The sequence below is a fragment of the Danio rerio genome, chromosome 17 (genome assembly GCF_049306965.1).
Source record: "Danio rerio strain Tuebingen ecotype United States chromosome 17, GRCz12tu, whole genome shotgun sequence".
In the NCBI taxonomy this organism is placed as follows: Eukaryota; Metazoa; Chordata; class Actinopteri; order Cypriniformes; family Danionidae; genus Danio; species Danio rerio.
Window position 1 is genome coordinate 29,226,019 of NC_133192.1, and position 24,665 is coordinate 29,250,683.

Here is a 24,665-nt window from a genome sequence, read left to right on the forward strand (position 1 = left end):
AATATGCTTATAGTGCTAACATCAGAACAGAGTTGTTCTTATTTTAAAACAGAAGTGACTTTGTTAGAATTGTTTTTCTTTCCATTTTTCATCCATCATATACCATTTGAAAAAAGGTTAATATTTCTGTAACACTAAATAAGTTACATTTTAAACTATTATTAGTGTACCTTAAATGCATTATTTAAATGACATTAGTCGTTCTAAATATTAACACAATTATAAWWATATATATATATATATATATATATATATATATATATATATATATATATATATATATATATATATATATATATATATATATATATATATATATATATAATATCCACGTCCACGGAGCTCCGTTAACAAAGCAGCACGCGTCGCGTTTTTAACGTGACTTTGCACGCGATAAGAGAATATAGCGAGTTAACCTAATACAGTACACGCGGTTACAAGTAACAAATCACAACTAAATACATGTGCAAGCTAGAGTCAACGAGGCAACTTTAATCGCACGTACTTACACTTGAGAAATGGAGGAAGAAAAATCCATCCTGACGTCCATCAGTAAGTTACTCTTTACTGATCCTTCCTTTAACAAACGCTGATGAAGTATTCTTTGTAGCATGTAGTTTCCAGAAGTTTCCAGTAGTTTCCAACTGCTTGGCTATAATGCTGAGGTTTCATCTTTGGGTAGAGACTCAATATATCCATCTGCAGTGTGACTTCAATCGACCGGCATGTTTGTGTGTGTGTGTCTGGGTTTCTGCGTCAGAGGGCAGGGCCTCAGGTTTGAAATCTCCCGGGTTTGCGCGTGCACGTGAATAACTTGGTTTCGTTCGTACGTCATGGCGAAACACCTAATGAATCGGTATCAAGGTGACTCGTTTGAAGCACTATGAGTCGACTCTTTTATAGATGAATCAACAGTTTTAAACACTGTACACTAACAGATTTAAGCCTTAGCTGGATACTTCACTTCACTTAGAGCTGTGTTACACACTACATGGAGGGGAATTTTCAAAAACCCATAATATGGGCTCTTTAAAGCCATCGAAACAGTACAATACGTTACACAGTGTACTTTAGGTCCAAAAAAGGATTAATAAATTTACCGTGCACAAACCTCATTTACCACTGTAAGGTCTGCATGACCAATTTCGATTTTTTTGCCTATATCAGATTTTTTTGCTTGTCCATTGTTACAAACCCCTGTTAATCTTAATCTAGGGGATGGTGGGGTTTGACATTTATTTATATTTATGTAAACAGTGAATGAGTGCAAGACACAACCAAAGTAATTTTAAAAATATGTGCTTTTATTTACAATTCCCAAAAGTGAACAACGACAACAACAACGAATTAATCAAAAATAAAGAAAATTTTTACACATTCTTTTAGGGCGTACTCACACTAACAGTGTGCCAGTGTTTACTTGGGCTTTGGATTGGTACGCTTGTGTGTGAGTGCAAAACGTGCCTAACCCTTAAACTGAAAGCGAGACGTGACTTTTAAGGGGCTGTTTCAAGCCCAAGCCATTGCGCAGTTATCCACATCTGTCACGGAGGAGACGACGCTTGTGGTAGACATGTGATCTTCTTTCAGTCAAACAATGCAAAAATGCTTTAAAGTGTAGTGTACGCATTACAGCCTCACATTTGACAAGCTCTGAACGAGTGGGCGTAACTGCTGTAAACTATTGATTTTCAAGACAGCCTCGATGCAGCCAATCACCAGCATTTGATTCAGGCACGCTAAGGATGCCGCAGGGTTTCTAGCTCACTGACGTTGACAAGATTATACCCTTGGGTATCAAAATTTGGTACCGAACGAAAATTATTTTTTCAGTACTTGATAGTATCGAGACAATTCTGTCTGTGCTTAAAGTATCGAACTTAATACCCAGCCCTAGTGAAACATGCAACGCATCAGCAGCATACTTATCAAACTTAAACCCTCAGCGGTCACAACACACAACCACAACCGAAAACCAACCCCAAACCAGCAGCCTGACCCCAGGGCGACTGTAGGGCTCAGTGTTCCGCTTAAGAGAGACCAAGCTCTGATCTTACTGCTTTTCCACATTCCTGCCTCACCCTTTAGTTGAGTTTAAAATGCGACCTTTCTGCTGGCAAACAAGCTACTTAACTATTAGGCTACTAGTGGTCTGGGCACTGAAATTAGGACTTGCCTCAGAGTTTGTGCCTGCTAATGGCATGTGCTCGATAGCGTTCACTTGTTCTTTCTCCCTCTCTCTCTCTCTGCTATTTTATGGTAATGTGGCATTTCGCTGCGCCTCTCTCGTTCAGCCAAAAGACAGAAACACTTTAGTTTCTATTTTTCATTGGCTCTTTTTTTAAGTGCGCACTAAAAGTGTGCTTTTAAGGAGAGAGGGTTGAGTGCATGTATGCATTTGTGACAGACAGATGAAAATAAAACATTACAAATGAAGTAATGTGCACCGTAGATGATCATTTTGCACTTACATTTATTTCTGATGTATATTAAAAGGTCACACGGTGAGCGATTGTATACTGAGGGAGCCTGGTAGATAATTTAAACGAACATGTTTTCCTTCATGACCCATTTTTGGTTCAGTTGAGGATATTTCAATTTTTTAATTCCTGCTTTTACTTGAAAATACTCTCAAGCAGTCCAGGAATATTAAACATGCAGCGCACTTACTCCAGAGAAGCAGAGAGAAATCCTCCCTGCTCTAGAGGGAAGAAAGGTGGAGGGAGAGGTAGGGGGCGAAGCGAGGGATGGAAAAAGAGAAGGGTGGAGGAATATGAGGTTTCTCTGGGGTCAAGAGAGAGGGAAGATGGATTGAATTCTGTAAATGTGGCTAATATACTTGCAGCAGTTGTGTCATCTCCTGAGGGACTCATTGCATGTGTGTGAGGAGACTTCTTGTGGTAAAGGTTTCATCCTTACATGGGCCAAAGCTGCTGTTGTTCTGATCTCAGTATTGCATCACTTTTCAGCTACTCTCAGGAATCAGTGGCCTCATGAAACACACACACACACACACACACACACACACACACACACACACACACACACACACACACACACACACACACACACACACACACACACACACACGCACACACACACACGCACACACACACACACACACACACACACACACACCCAGTGTTTTCAGTCTTTTTTAATATACTAGTTTTTAATGGAAATGCTGTAAATTCATTGACTCCAATAGGGATTGACATCAACAGGGAAATGCAAGAGTCAAAGTGGCACAACTATTTGGCCACACTCATAGTTGGGTGTCTATCAACCACTCAGAACTGCAGTGAGATGGGTCCAGTTGTCCTTTAGGAAATCCAAATGCTGTAATCCCTTATGGATTTGGACTGACCTAGAGCTCACACTTTACTAGCCGTCAAACACTCTGTCAGAGCTTTCTCTAGTGTGTAAACTCCAGTCATACTGTGATCCCACGTTTTTTTCCCCCTCGATACTGCTCTGTGACAGCTGACAACATGTGTTAGTGCTGCTGAAGTGTGTGTAGTAACAAACAGAACCGAGCGCAACACATGCTTTTAGGATTTTAGAATTTAAGTTTTCGTGTGATTTTAATTTGTCCACTGTAGTTACAGTCAAATGTGACAGGCCAGATTGAACTACTTTTCATTAAATTTTTTTTTTTTTTTTTTGGCAATGCAATATTTTGATTCAACACGGATGGTTTATATAGACCAAAAGTGACAGGAAATACATTGGGTTTTATTCACCAAGCATGTGCAGCCAACAATAAATTGGTTCTATATTTGGGTGATTATTATGGCCTCACATCACACGGCTGGGTAGCACAATCTGAGTGGGTAGCACAAATCATCAGAACACCGCCATTTCTGGACTTTCGAGAACTCTGGACAGTATAGTTTACCTTTATGTGTGATGTGACCCTTGTATATAGTTCCAAGTCATCTTTACTTTTTAGTAAAGATGCTTATATCAGCTAACATAAGAACAGGATTGTTCTTTTGATGGAGGAGTTAGCTGTAAAAACAGGTTCAGTAGTTTATGGGGGTTTGTATTTAATTTTTTTGTGTTGCTTGTTTGTTAACTTGCCATTATTAATACAGTTGTTTTAATGAACATTGTAATCGTCATTTACCATAGCTTTAATTTAATAAAATGTATTCTAAATATTGGAACAATTGACACCACACATATGCTCTATCCCCGTTAAAAAGTTTTATTTCAGATTAACACAACTATAATTCAGTTCTTTAGAAATTAATTCAATTTTTTAATATTATTGCATGATATAATAAAATTAAAAAAAAATTGAAATCGTAGTAATTTGAGCAATTATAAGTGAATGGGACCAGTTGTTCTAAAGACATACAAATAACAGTAAGTTACATGAAAGAAACAGGAATAATGAGTTGGGTAAAAGTTATTTTTTTTGTGGAAACATTTAGCAATTGTATTTATGATGTTCTTTAGAGACTTCTTTCAAGAACATTTTTTAGCAGCAGCAGGTTTAAATTTATGGACATTCATCAATCAAGATTGTCACAGATCTCATGGATGTTTGAAATTTTTGCACGATTCATTTTGCACTTTTGGACAACCATGACTGAATTGTGTGTTGAAATTGTATACCTGCTACACCGGCACCTAGTTTGGCCAGAGGAGAAATTGTTATACCCAACTGAGCCTTGTTTCTCGTGAGTTTTTTTCCTCTTTACTTTCGTCAATTGGTTAGGTTTGTTCCTCACCACTGGCTTGCTTGGTTTGGGACTTGTGGAGCTGCTCATCGATGGCTTTGCTCTTCAGTGTATGCACTTTCAGCAGTGAAAATTAAACCACACTGAACTGAACTAAACTGAACTTCAACTCTGAAAACTGGCCTGACACTATTTCAATTTACCATAACTTCTATGTTAAGCTGCTTTGACACAATCTACATTGTAAAAGCGCTATAGAAATAAACATGAATTGAATTGAAAAATACTCCATTTTAAAAGATCATCAACATTCCAAATTGTTTCCAGGTATAAGGTTGACACTCTAAATGTATAGTTATTTATTTTGTTTATGTGTGTGCTTGTACCTGCTGCGCCATCTGCTTGTTTCAGACCCTAACTATCAGCTTGTTTACCTCACTATATTGTACCAAATCCCTTCTCTTTGTGAGGAAGGGACAGATTATGTGGGAAGGTTGTTGTGTACGTGTAAGTGAGACACCAATAGACATCCTGAGCTTAATCATGTTTTGGCAGCAGCAGTTTAACCTTATCAGGGGTTGCCATCTATGAAAGCATCTTTGTTTAAAAGATCAAACTTTGTGCATTTGAGTTCCTGCTACAGTGAAATTTGAGAATCAACTGAATTTGAGGTTAAATGTGCAAAAAATGTTGGACCTTGCAAGAATGCAGGAAATGTTGCAATTTGAAGTTGTTTGTTCATTCCTGTTTTAACTCGGTCATTTCTGATATGCGTGTGATCTTTTTTTGTCACCTGCAGAGATAAACAGAGTGAGGAAAGACATGTATAATGACTCAGTCAACGGTCTGGTGGACAAACACCCACTGGAGTTACCAGAGCCAGTGGGACCAATCGTGCATCTGCAGGAGAAGCTATTCGTACCGGTTAAAGAGTACCCAGATGTAAGTATAACTAACTACTTTTTGTTTAAAGATGTTCCTTTTGCAAATAAGTAGTGGCTGTTTCCAATAGTAACCGCTAATAGGCAGCTGTACGGTCTAATGAAATGTATAGGTGAGGCTTGGTTTATTCCTGATTCTTTAGAAGGGAGAAATCATGATGTTTGTGTGTAAATGAGAACTCCTCCTCATAGGCTAGCTCAGCAATAGTAGTTTTTCCAGTATTAGTTTTCTGTAGGCAGCTGGGAACGGTGTCTCAATGCCACAGGCCCTGTTCTAGTAGTAGAGAAGGATCTATTTTGAGCGTGTTTGTGGAGTTTAAGAGAAGGGTTTCCACCAGTGCACACATATAATGTAGCTTGAAGTGTAGATGCTTGTGTTTGACATTTCTCTTGCATTCTCTGACACAAACACACTCTCTGGTGGGCCATGTCACACACGGAGCAATTTTGCTGCCTAATTCTTCTGTTAGGTGGACAAGAGAAGAGGGGAGGAGAGAGGAAAAAGGGGGTCAGCAGAGCATGAAATGCGTTTTCCCTCTGACGGCCCTGATAAAGGCCACACTATCCGTCCCAGCGGACCAGCACACACCCACACGCACACACGTAACCCCAGGTTTCTCGGAGTTGGAAGCGGAGTTAATTACGATGGGAGCTACTGCTCTGCTTATCTGCATTTTTTGCAGAATGTTACTTTTTTAAATTGGCCTTTACCTTTAAGCACTTCCTGTAATAATAACTGCTTTACTTGAGAAATTTATTCACCCCTGTGTGACCCAGAAAGCTGTGTGTGTGTACATTCACTTAGGCTGCATTTTAGTTGATCAGAAACGCAGTAAAAACAGTATTGTCAATAGGGCTGGGTTTTATTGAAGAAAAAAAAATCTGATATCATGTTTCATATAACAATCTATTAAGGAATATTAGAATTTTGTGTTATTTAACCACTTTATTTTAATTCACCAACATAACTGAGACAAATAGTTTTAATAGTCAAAAACAAAAATGTTTATACAAAATACTGATCTCTTTATAAAATAAACAGTGTTAAAGAGACTCTTAAACTTGAAAAATACAAAAACCAGCCATCATTAATCAAATACATATTGCAACATTACAAATTGTGAAGTTGAATGACTATACATTACCCCCATGCTAAACAATCTTTGGAATGGGAAGCTAGAGGCTGGGGTGCACAAGAAAAGAAACCAAAAAGCCACTCTGGCGACATCCTTTTTCTTTTATTTACAATCTTCTCACTGCCGCTATACAACACTCATTTTCGCATGAGTTGTTGTTCTGACCTGAAGTGACAAGCATGAGTGTGAGCTTTTCTTCACCATTTTCTATGCCATCTCATGTAACTAGGTGACCACCAATCGATTTTTTTAAAGGATGACAGATGGACAAACTATTGCTGCAGCTCCAAAGCAAGTTTGTGGAGAAAAGTAAAAAGCGATGCAGTGTTTTGATACGCTGTGTTTACTGAAATGTGTATATTCCAAACAAAGTGTGAAGCAGGTTGGTTAGTTCTACTTACAAGAATCACAGTGCGCTTTCGGCATTCTTAAAATTTCAGATTTTTTATTTATTTATTTTTTTTATCTAGGTGTACCTGGAAAATGCCACTTGCACATGATGTTCACGTTGCGCGCCTCTATTGGAAATGACAAACTTACACCCTAAGCTTATTGCCGTTCATTCCAATGCATGCGCTCAGCAGCTACATTTTTTAATAAAACTATATTAAAACACATACAAACTACATCTTTTTTAATCGTTATTAGTCAATAAATATCAATATCGATTTTATTGCCTAGCGCTAATTGTGGAATAGTATATAATTAAAAATAACACTTTTTCATTGTATTAATTTTAAAAATCTATATTTTTTTCCTGTGATGGAAAATCAGATTTTTCAGCATCATTACTTCAGCATATTGTAATGATTTTGGATTGTCCCACTGAAGACTGATTTAATGCTTAAGAACATTTCTTAAAGGGCACCTATGGTAAAAAATCTACTTTTCAAGCTGTTTGGACAGATCTGTGTGTTGGTATAGTGTATAGACCGTCATACTGGGGTGATATGAACACACCCAGTCCTTTTTTTTTTCAATTTAACTACAAAAAAAAGGGTCGGCCAGTTGGAGCTGTTTTCAAATCGATCGCACCATTACGTAGGTGTGCGATCCCCCCGCCCACCGAATTGATTGACAGCTGCGCGCATTAACATGTTCCGGTAGTCACGTGTATATGTCAACAAGACCAGACAGACATACGCAAAGCAACCTGGAATAAAAGGTCTGTTCGCTAGGATCAGCAATCATCATCAAATGTGATTAAGAGTAAGTTTCACATGTTTAAAGTGTTTTAAAACAGAGTATGTGTGTAATTAATTACAGCGTTTTACTTCAGCTTTACTTCATCAGCACAGCCGTGTGTCAGAACAATTATAAAAGAAGACGCTTCAATCCCGGTTTGTGGAAGTTAAATCAGGTTTATTTTGTACATTAGCATAACAGATATCCACACAGTACTTGAGGTTAGCCTTAACTAAGCTAAGCGCGCTCTGTCTGTCTGCCTGCCTGCGTGCGTGGGTGCGTGCGTGCGTGTGTGTGTGTGTGTGTCTGTGTGTGTGTGTGTGTGTGCGTGTTAACTTTGTAACGATATTGTGTGTGACTCATCAATGCAACTTCACAATACTGATTAGTAAAGGTTAGTTCTTACTGTAGTATCTCACAAACGCTACGTGAGACCTTCTTCCTTTAAGTCTGTCTGTTGTCTGACGCAGCTGAGGGAGGAGGCATGTAGAAACAGTGGGCGGGCAGAACTCGGCTTAAAGGCACAGTACGACAAACCACCCCCTGCTGGAAATCAGTATAAAACAGCATCTTGTAAAAGGTATAATGAAAAATCTGATGGGTATTTTGATTTGAAACTTTATATACACATTCTAGAGATGCAAAAGACTTATATTAAATCTGAAAAAAGGGGTAACCTAGGTGCCCTTTAATGGTCAAATAAGATTTGCTAGTTCATTTTGTTTGTATTTATTTTCTTTCAGTTTTTAGACTCAGATGTATGACATTGGAAATGTCTTAAACGCATATATTTTCATTCATCATTACTAAATAAATTATTTTTTTTCTTAAAATATTCATACTCTGAACACAAAATTAGAATGGTAGAGTATAATTAATTAGATGTTTTTGAGAAGGTGTTGTTTGCAACTGTAAGACTCTAGAGCATCTACAGAGTATCTCTCTCAGATATGTTTCTATTTAGTTCAGTTATCCTGTAGGGTAAATGTATTATAGTGCGGAAAATTCTTTCCATATTGTCTTTAATCATATCAGTTTAGTGTGTTCATGTGACTGTCTGTCTCAGAATAGCAGGCACAGCTATTGGAAAACATGGCTGACTGGTATAAAATGAATACCACAGCTCCGTCATGCCATGGAAAAATAGTGGCTGTTTGTGTGTTTTAGCAAACGCAAGTGGGCGGACACACACACACACACACACACACACACACACACACACACACTGTACAGAGAATCCCCAGCTGACCCCCTCAAATCTGTTTCTCTCTCTCACTGTGTTCCCTGCAAGTCTCGCCTCATTATTCTTCCCCCTGGTGGTTAGCATGAGTCACTGTTTCACAACACACACACACACACATACACATACAGACATTTCCACCCTAATGTTCTAAACACGCAGGGAAAGGAAAAATAATTGTAGCTGTTATTGGTGTGTTATTGAGCAGGGAAATGCTAGCATTCACTTCAGTCACGGTCTCTGAGATATGCTCTTTCAGGCAGGAGAGTTAGCTCGGGCATCCAATCTGCAGCTTGATTGAGAATAAAGTGTCCATGATTGGTGATTCGGTGGTGTTGATATTTAAGTAATGCTTTCTAGGTTGCCTCTCGGTTGGATGGAATGCCTTTTATTGGGGTTTTATAGCGCAACTTTCTGTATATTAAACACCCTGTGGTTTTGACACCTAATCTCTTTACAGTTCAGGAGGAAAGGGAACTTGCTTTACATTGAGCTCAATTCATGATTCTAGTGCAAGAGAGAGGTCTTGTTTAAAGTGTCGAGTGAAAGTAAGTGTGCTGGATAAACCACACACATGGGCTTATCCACCAAGGTCAGACCCCTTGTTCCAGACTAGACATCCGCTTATGCTTTAGTGGTCCTCTTAATATACGGAAAATAGACTCTGGATAGACTAAACTGACTCCACTTCTGGTTTCTGTGTAGAACTTTCATGTTTCAGAAAATTCTAATTTTGTCAGACACAAACATGATCAGCATGACTCTTCATTCACAATGCATCGAATGGAAAATAACACATGAACTGAAACGTCATAAGGACTATAGAGTATAACCAAGAGCATAAGTCAAACAATAAGGAACTGGAAAAAAAAAACAGCAAATAGCATTACAACATAATCTACAAAATGAGTAGGGGGGCAAATATCAATAGAGCATAGTATGACAGCAATATTATATTGATGCATAAATGCCCATATTGAAATGCTGCCAATATTTTAACAAAAATATGTGATTCAGCAAAACCTGAAATTCTCAATCACATGCTCTCTGGGAAACAAGGCTCTGTAAACGGCTGTAAATCTCCAAAGGGCAGAGGGGCGCTCTCACATGGAAACAGCTAAAAAGACACAAAGAAGAGACGAGGGCTGTTTCTCAATTCCAAAAATGCATAGAATGGACTTGTGACGGCCTTGCCTTGCCTTACGAGTCTTGCCAGGTTACACTTCATGAGTTTATGCCCTTAAGATGTTCATAGTAATGTTTAGTTACACTGTCTCATTTAGGAAAACTCCTGAGATAAAAAAGTTATATCTCTTAACCTTAATAACAAATAGGTATTAAATGGTGCACTTTCCACCTCCTTATTTAGTCGCAATTGCTTCTAGTACTTCTCAAGCGAGTTTTGCGCTCAAGTCTGCATCCTCGATGTCTAGAACACATACTGGAACTTTTACGTGTTCTCCGTTCTTGCGGCTTTGAGTTTTAGAACTGAACTTTGACGGTGAATGATGACGTTACACGAGAACACAAGGATGCAAGATCGCTAAAGAAGGTATATTGAGAACAACTCTCATCAGGAAATAAACGGAGCAGAGGGTTTAACTGCTTTTATTTATTCAGTAAAACTAACAAACGCATGACTCTGGAATCATCTCACAGAATGGTTTTTGTTTATACACTCGACTAAAGTTATAAGCTGAGATTGGATCAAAAACATGTTGTTATTATGTGCAGTATTTTTCACATGCTTTTGGATCGAGAGGGTGCTCGCTGCAGAGCCTTTTGAGGAGAGCTGAGCTCCAGCGAGGGGGAGCATGAGCTGTCGCTCCTCCTCCTGTAAGCTGTTTTAATGCGTACACCAACCCCACCCCTAACCCTACCCCCAGTGACATCACTCGTAGAAGAAGTGTAAAAAAGGTGGAGCTCAAGCTTAAGCTCCCCCTCGCTGGAGCTCAGCTCTCCTCAAATGGCTCTGCAGCGAGCACCACTTGTTTGGATCAGCATTAACACAGAGTTGTAAATAAATGAGCAGCAGCGCAAACAAAAATCTTAGAATGATACCATTTGATTCCAGAATCACATTAAAGAAATCATCCACAATCTTTTGCATAGCTTGTCACTAAACTATAGGTCTATGTAGTAAACACTGCTCCATCTGAAAACAGCTGCTTGAGATTTACATCTGATCACAGAGCTGGTTATACTGCCAAAATGTGCAAGAACTATTTGGTTAATCATGCCGTCCTAGTCCACACAGTAGATTGTTGAGCTGGGCCACCATTGTGCAGTAAGTTAGTAAAATAAAGTAGCGTCATCACTGTAAGTTGTATATGACATTTAGGAAAGGTTTTAATTAAATTGTTAGTCATAGCCTGCTTGATAATAAAGCAATCAATTTGAAGTTAGAAACACTGAGAAATGTTTTTTGTTTATTTAAAACAATTTCCCTCTGGGGATATCTGAAGATATTAAATTATGAAATTTCACAGAAGATTGCAATGTATTTAAAATCACAACTATATTGTATCGTAGATTGCGATAATAATGTATTATGACGCATGCTGTGATCATACTGTTGTAATCAATGCTAATTAATATATTCCATCAGTATTTCTGCCTGACTGTAATGCACAATCATGCAAAATTAGGTCTTGGTTCCTGTGTCTTGAGCACAGAATGTCTGTTTCTTAAAAATAGCTTGTCCTGCAGATGTGACCCTGTTAGTTTACAAGTGTTTGTGAGCTTGTGCACACTTATGTAGCCAATCAGAAGCATCTTACCTTAGATCAAACGTCAGAGTCGACCCACAACCTTCAACACCTCTTTGAAAGCACTCCAGTAGCTGGCCTGTTTATAAACCTCTGTCTATATACAGTAACAGTCTCTCTCCTGAGCTTTACAAATGGAAAAGACTGACTGGTATGTCTGTGAGGGGGGGAAAAAAGATGGCTGACAGACCAGGTCTATCTGGAAGTGACAGTTTTCCTCCCCCTCTCTCTCTCACTCTATCTTTGTCTTTCGTCTAGTGCTGGCAGTGAGTTTCAGCAAGACGTTTAGCTTCCTCTCTCCTTGGAAAAATCCTGTTACATCACCTGTCGTCTACAAACTGTTTTCTGCTGCTACATTGCAGCGTACGTGTTGCACGTCGAACACACTGTTATGAAGATGTATGTCTGTGGGTTAATGTCTGTGGCCACAGGGCCGTGTAAATAATTCTGATTCATTTAACAGGTTACATATGGTTTACAAATTGCACAAACACCTGTATGAATACACGTCTGCATCAGCATATAGTTTACATTGTGATGGAACGAAATTCTCTCATGGCATGTGTGGTTGAAACTAACTTGCTGCCATTTAGGAAGTGGTCACCTCTGTGTTCTGGCTCACTTAACAGCAAAGATGCTACCATTATCTGCAGTGAACTCATCAAAGCATCAAGATATTAATAGAATCATCCTTAAGATGAGGACAGATGGGTTTCCCATCTAATGCCTGGAGTCGTGAAGGTTTTTCATTGTGATTTTTCTTCTCTGACTGCTGGAAAATAGGAAAGCTGCTCGGTGGGACCCGTTTGGGGGATGAAAAGCAGTTTTTTTTATGAGTGGCAATATTGGCTGTTTGGTAGCTTGGAGATCAGACTAAAGCCTCCAGTTTTAATTTGCAGGTTATTACTGGGGCTTTTTAAGCCAAAGGACTCCATTCGAGCCTCGCAAATGACATGGAGCCATTTCTGAAAAGCTCACTGATTCATCAGAGGAGGCCTGCCTCAACACAGACCACTCTTCACCACTTATGCTTTTCTGTAGATGTGCGCTTTTAAATTTCCCAGACGTTTGTTCTTAATTGCCATTTGTGCATGCAGATGTTTCATATTTTCAGCTGGCTCTCGGAAGTGCAGTTTAAAAATTATAGCACCGCTGCTTCTTATTTGGAGTATTTTTTAATGATGTTTGTCTTCTCCAAATAAGTGAAATGTTCTCCAGTTGTCAGAAAAAGTGATGTCACAGTTTTGGTCTCCTGGTCTGTTTCAAACCTAATGATACTAGCTTGCCTACATACTAAGCATGCGCTGAAATCCAAACAAGCCATAGGTAAAGGCATTAGCTATGTTTCCATATTTGTACCATATTTTGCAAATGCACATAAAAATCCGGTTGATGGAAACATCATGATGCGCATAAATGTTGAAAATGCAAATTAAAAATACATCTTCAAATGCCACCGTGCGTTTAATGTGTGTCAGGATTGCTTTCTGAGGCTCAAGTCATTTATTAGATCAAGAAAAGATTGACGCAGCTTCTCCAGCAAAATTCTTTTTTTTTTCTGCTAGTATTTGGCGACAGTGAAGGTCAGGAAGTGACGATTCTTTTCACTTTGACTCGTTGGATGGTAACGCTGCCTTATTCGCACGTCTTTAATGCGATAATCCAGTTTTCCACAAAGTTCATTCGCATTTTTGGATTGAAACATAGCTACTGGTAATGAACATACTAGATTGTTTTAGGATTAGTTGCTGTCTGTAGTACCAAATCAGCAGATTTGACCATTGTGGATGCCTTCCAAAATGCCTGTGATGCCCAGAAAACAGTGTCTGTGAAGGCTGCTTGCTAGGTTTTGAAACTAAGCCACTGTGTGTGTGTGTGGCTGATGAATTTCAGCGACTGTAATTGGGGGCCTCCGCAGACTGTCTTGGCAGGTGGACTAGAAGCCAACTGCATCTTCAGGGATGCATATGAAATTGTGTGTGTGTGTGTGTGCGTGTGCCTGTGTGTATGTGTGTGTCCAGTGCAGTGGGCTGAATCAGAGAGAGGGAGAGATTACATCCTCACTGCCTCCTCTGCCCTGTTCAGCATGCTCGTGTTAATTCAGACACAAATTACATTTGGCTCTGAGAGAAAGAGGGCAGGACTGACAGTCAAAGCAAAGTGACGCAGCTTTCATCTTCTGGGTTTTTTCAAATGAAGGTCCATTTCAATAAGTAAAAGCTTTTCCTTTCAGTCACAACACTATTTCTATTAATAATATCTCTATATCTAGATGTCTTGTTATATATGGTGTATCTTTCACATTTTTCTCCATCTTTATACTATTTGGCTGCTGATATTAAGTATTGCTGACTGTAAAATGATAGATCTCTTAAGCTTTCCCTCATTTTAAGGCGCTTTGGATTAAAGCCTCTGTTAAATGATTAAATGTAAATGGAGCTGTAGCTTTTAGTAACACTAGTCATCTGTTAAACCACCTGTTTATCACACCACCACTGCGCTCATTTGGCTTTTGTTTGCTTCTATTTTGTTATTGTGTGTCAGGGCTAAATGCTTGGAGCTTACAAAGATTGATTTTGCTCCTGGTGTTTAAAAAGGATTAAACAAAAGAGAAAAAGAGGTAACTAGATAAAAAAAGATGATTTATATTAGGGATAACAGGCTGCCTCTCTGCTCTCTTTCTCTCTCTCTCTCTCTCTCTCTCTCTCTCTCTCTCTCTCTCTCTCGCTCTCTCTCTCTCTCTCTTTCGTTCTCTCTCTTTCTCTCCCTCTCTCTTCCATCCATCTCTCATTCTCTTTAGAGAGAGTAATTACTTTGCTCTCAAAGGACTCATGTCATAATGTTTCAGATTGGATTTTCTGCCCTCTAAATTATTACACACACACACACACACACACACACACACACACACACACACACACACACACAGAAAGAAAGTGAGGGATATAAAGAGAGAAGGATAGAAGTTTAATTTGGACCGGCTATTCAATATTTGGATTGTCGTATTGCAACTTGAGTTCTATTCATTTTGGATGTGATCTTTTGGAATGGAGTGTAAGAAGTGATGCTGGCTTAACTGATCCTTGATGGCTCATTTGTTTGCTAGACTCATATAAATTTTCTTAGAAAACTCTTAAAATATTCTGTAGCACTTCTAAAGTTTCACTTTTTTAATATCAATCTGTAAATGATGAATGATCAATGAAAGGAAATGAAAGCCACAGCTATTGAGTAGATTAAAACAGAACCTACATCTATTTTTCGTAATCATACCATGTGTAATAAGATACTGTAATGTAGAATATATAAAAAAAAATGTTAACAACTTTTCATCAAAATCAAATGCATGTTAAAAAAATAATAATTATAAATATTGAACAGTCTTTTTTTTTGTTCTCTCAGCACTAAAAATCATGTGCATGTCAGTAACAGAATCATATTACATACACTCTCCGGCCACTAGTACCCGGTTGGACCCCCTTTTGCCTTCAGAACTGCCTTAATCCTTCGTGGAATAGATTCAACAAGGTACTGTAAATAATCCTCAGAGATTTTAGCCCATATTGACATGATAGCATCACGCAGTTGCTGCAGATTTGCCGGCTGCAAATCTCCCATTCCACCACATCCCAAAGGTACTCTGTTGGATTGAGATCTAGTGACTGTGGAGTCTGTTTGAGTACAGTGAACTCATTGTCATGTTCAAGAAACCAGTCTGACATGATTGGCGCTTTATGACATGGCGCGTTGTCTTGCTGGAAGTAGCCATCAGAAGATAAGTACACTGTGGGTCACTGTGGGATGGACATGGTCAGCAACAATACTGTGGTAGGCTGTGGCACTGACACAATGTTTAATTGGCACTAATGAGGCCAAAGTGTGCCAAGAAAATATCCCCTACACCATTACATCACCACCACCAGCCTGAAGCGTTGATACAAACAGGATGCAAAGCAGAATGGATCCATGCTTTCATGTTTTTGATGATGCTAAATTCTGACCCCACCATCTGAATGTCGCAGCAGAAATCGAGACTTGTCAGACAAGACAATGTTTTTCCAATATTTTATTGTCCAATTTTAGTGAGCTTGTGCGAATTGTAGCCTTGGTTTCCAGTTCTCAACTGACAGGAGTGGCACCCCGTGTGGTCTTCTGCTGGTGTAGCCCATCCGCCTCAAGGTTTTCCCTAGAGATGGTTTTGTGTAAAATCCAAGTAGATCAGCAGTTTCTATAATACTCAGACAAGCCTATCTGACACCAACAATCACGCCATGTTCAAAGTCACTTAAATCCCCTTTCTTCCCCATTCTGATGCTCGCTTTGAACTGCAGCAGATTGTCTTGACCATGTCTACATGCCTAAATGCTGCCATTTTATTGACTGATTAGAAATTTGCATTATCAAGCAATTGGACAGGTGTACCTAATAAAGTGACCGGTGAGTGTATAACACTTCATTAAAAATAACTAGCTTAGAGTCTTGTCTATGAGTCAGACTACACTAGTTTCACTTGGTATTTATTTTTGGCAACCTAAGAGGACTGCTTAATCATAGGAAGATATATTGGCAATTTATTGTCCTTCTATTATTATTAAATGAGAGCCAGGTCTATTTCTCATTACAATTAATTTGGACTCCAAGCTCACAATTTTCTAAAAAGTATTTATTTATTGAGTTACACTGTCAATGGTAATTCAACACAGTGTTCAAGAGTTAAAATATCCAGACTGTTAATGTAGTTCGTACAATAGCCATGCATTGACTGTGCTGTTATATAAAAATAAATAAACAAAATAACCTTTTTTAAAACAAGAGTCAGATCCCTATTCCTAACTTGTCTCGCATCCACAGCTGCTCATGGAGATGAAACTGTTTCTCAGCTCTGCCACTCCACACGCTTGCTTAACACAGGTTAATTAGTAATTAGCTAGGGCATCCAATAGGTTATCTCTTCTTTCCTCTCTCACTCTCTCACACTCAGTGTCTGTATCTCGCTTTCTCTTTAGATGTATGGCGTATAGATTAATTGAATGATATGCTGAAACTTTAGAGATTTCATTTCTTATGATGAAATAATGCAGAAAGCAAGCAGACGTTGCGGAGACAGCAGTGGAATGATCATGGATTGTAATGTTTTCCTCTTTCCCTCTGGAGGATTGAACTAAATGTGATGCAGGGAGCAAGACAAAATGCAAATATATGGGGCAGAGAGATAGAGCGAGGAGGTGTACAGGGATGACTAAGGTAAGAAATGAATTGCTGAATAGAGAGGATGTGTAAAGCTGCAGAGAAAGAGCGAGGTGAGGCAAAGGTGATGCTGTGTGCTGACACCTGTTTACAGAACTGACAGAAAAACAGACGAGCGGGCAGAATACTAAAGCGATGTGGCGAGAAAGGAGTCTGTTTTCTGATGCTTTCCTTCACAACTCCTGTGACAGATGTGCTTACACTGTGGCGAGTAGATTGTTGTTTCAGTTTGTGTGTGTGAGAGAGGGAGAGTTGAGTGCATCTTGTATCACTCCACCGGGAGGCCCCAGTTGGATGCATTACCTCAGATTTTTTTTTTCTTCTCCCCAACTTGCTGGATTAGCTGTTGTCAGCGCTCGTTTCCCCCTCCACATTTCCTTGTGCTGTCCACAACTGATCAGAACCTCCACCAGTGCAACATTTGCAGAATTTTCATGACTTGCCATCAGCTGTTAAATTGATGAAAACAAATTGAGCTAATTTTCTAGCTTCTACAAAGCTAACTTGCTCAAGTGTGCAGTTTTGTCCCTTTTGTAATATTTTCCAGTTAGTAATTCGGAATGCACAAAGTTAGACAACCCCTCTAGAATTTAGAGCATTAGCTAAAGATTTTTCAAATCAAGTTTAATGGATAATAAAAATAGGTCTTTTGACCCAAAAATACTGTTTGTGTTAAAGGGGTACTTCACCCAAAATCTTTTATCCTGTAATCATTTGCTCATCCTTGCCTTGTTCCAAACCAATTTGAGTTGTCCTGATAAACACATTCATTCATTCATTTTCTTGTCGGCTTACTCTCTTTATTAATCCGGGGTTGCCACAGAGGAGCGAACCACCAACCTATCCAGCAAGTTTTTACTCAGCTAATACCCTTCCAGCCGCAAACCATCTCTGGGAAACATCCACACACACATTTACACAAACATACACCGATACACTACACTACAGAAAATTTAGCCTACCCAATTCACCTGTACCACATGTCTTTGGACTGTGGGGGAAACCGGAGCACCCTGAGGAAACCCACGCAAACGCAGGGAGAACATGCAAACTCCACACAGAAACCTTGAGGCTCGAATCAGCGACCTTCTTGCTGTGAGGCGACAGCACTACCTACTGTGCCACTGCTTCGCCCTGTTGAACACAAAATGAGGATATTTTGTAGAATGTTGAGAACTTGTTACCATTGACTTGCATTTTTTCCTACATGTTACTCACATTCTTCAAAATATATTTTATCTTTTTTTGGGGGAACTATCCATTTAAAGGGTCACAAAACACCAAAACACATTTTTTGAGCTGTTGACAGTCGTATATGTGTCCCACACTGCTAAAAACACTATTAGGACACCTATATTTCACTAAAAAGTGTAAATTGGTTGTTTTTGCGTTATTTCAAGCAAATTCGTACTTCCTGTTTGAAATGAATTTTTGAAGCTGCGTCACGGTCATGACATAATAGCCTGTATTCCAGCGTGCAGACTGGGCGTCTCTGCCAGAGTGAGTCTTATTACGTCTTACAGTGTGATGCATTAATGCATGAGTAAGGCTTGGTTCAAACCAATCAGCGCGCTCTATTGTGCAACTTCATTAATATTCATTACTGTGTTTACACGACATAGACGCCACGTTGTGTTGGCAAAACAAGCGTGAAGTGTTGCTTTTATAGTTTGCTGCCGTTAAGTTTCGTTTTCTTTTTCTCTCTGTGAGAGCTCAGCTGGATCACGTGTGGATTAACAGTGTATGCGACGCTCGACAACAATAACTTACGTGTCTAAGGAGGAACATTGTTTACCTGAGAGCTGTTCTCATCTGCAAACGCTGAGATCGGATTTGCTTGTAGTATTCTCTTCATAAAGACGCGGCTCTAGTTGCTGGTGATTGACCTGTCTCTACAGATTTGGTAAGTGAGCGACCAGTGCTCTTTGTTTATTCAGTTTGTTCGTATCGAACTAAGTTAACTATTGCACCGTAACATGTTAGGACCACAACCAAACTTTAACCTCGTGTAGGGTTTTTAACCGCATTTTGTGACCGGAATAACACACGCGGCTTTCTGACGCTACCTGCCGTGTGCATCTAAGTTTCCGGAAAATGCTGAGTTTTTTTTTTTCTCTCATTCGCCGTGTGGTATCAAACATTGCATGAAAAATACACGCTTAGAGCAGTTCCTCGAATCAAATATCTCGTTTGTCGCGAGGGGCATGAATGAATTCCCTGAATGAAAGAGCCAAACTGCAGTTAAAGTCCACCATTTAATAATTTGGCAAATAATTCCACTACAGTTGTCCATGTAGGTTAAACACCATCACTTTTTCCTGTGTGTGAGTGTTTTGACTGAAACTCGCGCGTGCCCAAATAAACACTCCCACACCCTCCCACTTTAGTTCCTCCGACACTCCCCCCTAAACAGAGCTGGACACGCCCACTTTTCTGACTTTTTCCAAAGTAGAGGTGTGAAAACACCCTGCTGAAACGAGGGGGTTTCATGGCCCTTTAAAGGCTGATCTATACTTCTGCCTGGCACCACGTCGTGCAACTCACAAAACAGACAAGGCTATTATACTTGATGCATTTACCTTAGTGATATTCTTTAAAACGACAGGGAAGGTCAAAAGAAACTGACCCTAAAAACATTTGGATAAACAAAGTAGGAAGTTTCTTCATATTATATTGTATTCTTCATATCATTAATAGCGTTCAAGATTTTTAAACAAATAATTTATGATTTTTATAAATTATTTTAACGATTTTAAAGATTTTTATAACCATTCATGGTATTTAAATCAAACTTTAATGCATTACATAGTCATGTCACGCACACCTAAAGCGAACCTTTGCAAGCACATTGATGACGCCACATTAGCTGCTCGCACTTAAGTGAACTAGCAAACACGTAGAGTATAAACCAGGTTTAACATAGCTAAAGTTAGCTATAGTTTTACTATAACCGCAACAACAACAAATGTCCATACGAATACATATATAATGAATAATGTACATGCCTGAATGGATCATTCCTAAGATCATTTAAAAACACTCCACTTGTTAAGTGTGACGTCATGCGAATTGACTTCTGGGTCAAAGGGCTTTATCAAACTGTATGGGAAGGCTTATCTAATGGTAATATTAAACGTTTACAAAGTGATGTAATACTTTCAGAAATCATGATCACAATGTGTAAATGGTACCATGACTAATATTTGATGGCCAGAAAGTTGGGGTATCAAAATGAATTGTTTATTCGGTGCACTGCGATGCAGACGCGGACAATTTGGTATCGGATCAGTAAAAATTATAACCGTTTATCATGTACTGACATCATTTACCTTATATGCACTCTGTCGCGAGGGAGGTGAGCGCGGGTATTTATAACACTGCTGGCGCCAACTGTGCACAATTTCATTGCATGTGTGATTTCTGTACAATCTTTCACTGACAATTACAGCAGAAGCCCCTATTTCTCTGCGATTGAGGGAATGAAAGTACTCCATTTCTCTCTCTCTCACTTTGGACCATTTCACCTGCTGGCGTGACTTTTCCTCTCGGCTGGTGGTGTGACTTTTCCTTCCCTCTCTTTTCCTCTCAGCTGTATGCATTCCCGCCAATGTACCTGTGTATTGTTGTGGGACCCGACCAGGTTTCATGCGGTGCGGGAAAATTTTTCTGAATAAAGAGTGGGAGCGGTTGGTAACTCTGGTGTAATTTTAATAGGAGTGAGCGGGCTCACAATATTGCTCCCGAGCGAGCGAGCACGCAAGCGCGTGTGTGCATGTGCTCATGCGTGTGTGTGTTTGTTTGGTGCTGTCTATGTTTGTGTATGTGTGTGTGTGAATGAGAGACAGTGTGGTGCTGTGTGTCCGTGTGTCTTTATACCATAGACTGTAAAATATATGGACGTAGTATCCGTGACGTCACCCATAGGTTTCTAAAGAGCGCCATAGAAGCCACAAGTAGGCGCGGCCAACCGTCGCCATTTTGTTTGCGCGTCATCACACCCACGACGGGATACCAAACAAGGGCAAAGAGGCGGAGAGTGAGCGCAGCTACAGACACCTGCTGGTATAACACTGTATGACAACGCTTCAGATGACTGTTCTAGAGCCTACAGCTAATCAATCTGACAGATTTAGAAGTGCATTACAGCTCTAAATATAAACGATAAATGATCTTAAATAAAACAAATACATCTATAGAGATGGTATACAAGTATGTAACTTTACTCACATGGGAAACGGAGGCCACGTGAATGGTTTGTGAGCACAATGAATTGCCCTCAGCATGCCATGCCATCTAATAATTGTAGGAAACAAGTCCAAAAGGCAGTTGACTGTGTAAAGCCACATAAAATAATACAAAAATACAATAAATATGCCGAGTTCAGTGGCTATTCAGCTGAGGTGACGTGACGGCGACCAACGAGACCTAGCTGTCAATCAAGTGGCCACTCGCTTAATTATGCAAACTTAATATAACTTAATATAAAGGAAACAGATGAGTTATAAAAAAATTCACCCTCCTTACAGTTGTCATGAAGGGTAATATTAGCTGTATTAGGCAAAATCGTTTTTTGTACCAGGCTGTAAACACCTTTTTTTCTGCTGTAAAGTTGGCCATTCTAACAGTGGGCTCAATTGAAATTTGCTCTGTTTTGGAGCCAGGAGCGGCCAGGACTAGCAGAATTTCGGATGAATTGCAGTTTTAGTCACTTCCGTATTGGCTTCCTGAGAGAGAGCGGGAGGTTGCCGCTTGGTTTATACAGACTGCTTCTTATAGCCACACCCCAAAATACAACATTGTATGGAAAGCATCGTCAATGCACCGTGATGCACCGAGATATCGAATTGAACAGAATCGATGGTTTGATAATCCTAACCGAACCGTGAGACCATTATAGGTTCACACCTCTACCAGAAAGTTATTAAATTTTGATAAGTTGTTAAAATAGTGGTGTCTGTGATGCAGCAAGTACAGAGACTGTTGTGTACACCATGGTTTTCTATAACATTCACTTTAATATGTGATATGAATAAAACGTGGTCATAAATGAATATTTTCTCATTTTAAACGAGTATTGGCTTGGACCCGGAAACAGTATTTTTATACATCTCGACTTAAGCGGATAACATGCTTTTAAAAAAAGGATCATACTGGTTTATGATTTTTTGTGTGTTTGTGTGCATACAATCAGGTTGAGGTGTGTGGCAGTTTTTTTCCTAGTTTTTTTTTTTTTTTTGAGTGGTCAGTGTGGAGCTTAACATTTAAGACTGTAGATGGAAGCTTTGCTGAGCTGTTGACCTTTTGACCTTGTGTGTTGATTTGTAATTTGTCAACATCTACTGCTTTATTTGAATAATTGCTGACAGTTGCAGTCTGCGAATGCTTACTGCTGCATTTTGATTGGCTGTGGAGAATCTGAGACCATGTCTGAATGCCCCCTATCAAAAAACACATCTTTATATAGAAACATTGACTCCCGATGCAGCAGTGGTTAACCTAGGCCAACAGGTCACAGGTGGACATATTATTCTGAATGACCCACTGTGATCTTCAGCACTTGATCTTTTAAACTTTGACCTTCACTCATCTTGATATTAAAGTTTGATGTTGTTTCTACATGCCACTCCTTAACCATTTCAGTTTAGAAATGACCGTTTTCTAATAATCCCCTAGTCCTCTCTTCCTCCTCATTGTCTTTTCTCAGCAAATTTCTGAAGGGCAGATGTGTGCTCTTGGTCATGCTGTTACCAGTACACGTTAAACGTTCAGCAATGAAGGGCCATGACCTTACGAGCAGGGTGGAGTGATTGTGATGGAGGAGAGCGAGGCAGAAGCGGAGAGAAGGGAGGGCAGGAGGTATAATGTTGCGTTAGCATTGCTGCTCGTTTGTCTCTGTCAGGTCCCTTGGCTGCGTCCCTGAACTGCTCAACTCTCTGCTTGCTCTCACATTTAGGCTGTTCTGTTATACATCCCTACAGCTTAACACTGACACCCTCACACACACACACTCCCGTGCACAGCATATAGATTTTTCAGTTATGCAAACATGTTACCAAGGTTCACGGTGACGTAGCCAATTGGCAGCAGAAAGAGATTGATTCTGCCTTTACCCTCTATTAGATCCCCTGTTCATGGAGTCATTTGGACTCTTTCAAATAAGTAGTGTCTGACTTCAGAGTGCATATAAATGCAACTAATAAAACAATTCTATTAGAAATATAATTAGTCAATACTAGGCATGGGCTGATATACGTTTCTGATGATATGATAGCCGTGGATAAAAATATCATGGTTTCCTCTGTATTGTGATAACTGCACTACCATAAGTTCTTTATAATTGTCTGGGTTAAAAAAAAAATACTTTAAAGGGGTGATGAGTCTTAATGTATGAAAGTCTTAAAAAATTTAACTCTCTGATTCCTGTAAAATACCCTGTTTATATTGAATATTTAATTAATGAAATACATTTTAATTAGTTTATTTAAATGCACCGTTAAAATGGTGAAACTAAATCTTATAATGTAGTAAAGGACACAGCCCCATCCTAAATAATAATACTATTAAGCATAAAATTTAAACTGATAGTTGTGCCATATTGACGTATAGTAAACATTTTTAATAGTTTATCAAACGGCATTGTTTAAATTACAGATGTCAAATCCAGTTCCTAGAGGGCCGCAGCTCTGCAAGGTTTAGGCCCCGTTTACACTAATGTGATTTCTTTTTAAAACGCATAAGTTTTACTACGGTTACGCCATTCGTCCACACTACGCCGCAGTTTTCGAGCGCTGAAAACGGAGCGTTTTGGAAATGCTGAAGAGGCCGTTTTCATTCTAAACCACTGCTGCTCCGTCTCAGTGTGGATGGGGGAAAACGGAGACATCGGAAAACGGAGGCGGGGCTGCCGACATTCGCCTCTCTGATTGGGGCTTTTCCTCAATATTAGGTTGACTATTTTACACACAGTTCAGTCCTGCATTTTCTCCTTGTAAGTTCAAGTTTGATATGGAAAACAGACTCCCGAGCACATGTCGGTAAATTTTCAAAGGGAAGAGTATACTTTATAACCTTATTCACATCATCCTGGGTATGTTGTTTCACTGTATCTTAATAATAAAATGAAAACATGATATAAGGAACTGCCTATTTTACTTTTGATATTAACAACTTAACAGACAGCAGAAATGTTGAGGCATTGTGCTGCATATATGAGCGTCATCTTCACTGTATCCATAGCCTATTCATAACAAGACGGAGCCTATAACATTACTGCCTCATTATTTTCATTGAAAATATGAAACATACCCTCTCTTTTTGCTGAATATTAGTTTTAATATCAATAATGGCCATTATAAAAGTATAACGTACAATAAGTTTATACATTACAGGAAATGAAGGCAAGCAATCAGTCAATATGCAGAATGTACGTGGTTACATTAATTCTTAACTTATCTTTGCGC

At 39.2% G+C, this 24,665-nt stretch overlaps 1 protein-coding gene across 4 annotated transcripts in view; it reads left to right on the forward strand.

Annotated features, from left to right (window-relative positions):
* Positions 1-24,665, forward strand: part of qkia (QKI, KH domain containing, RNA binding a) — an 87,289-nt gene that overhangs the window by 20,091 nt on the left and 42,533 nt on the right. For all 4 annotated transcript variants that reach the window (NM_131224.1, XM_009293119.5, XM_009293118.5 and 1 more), the window contains 1 exon segment: positions 5,488-5,630. In NM_131224.1, the coding sequence (NP_571299.1) occupies positions 5,488-5,630 (143 nt within the window).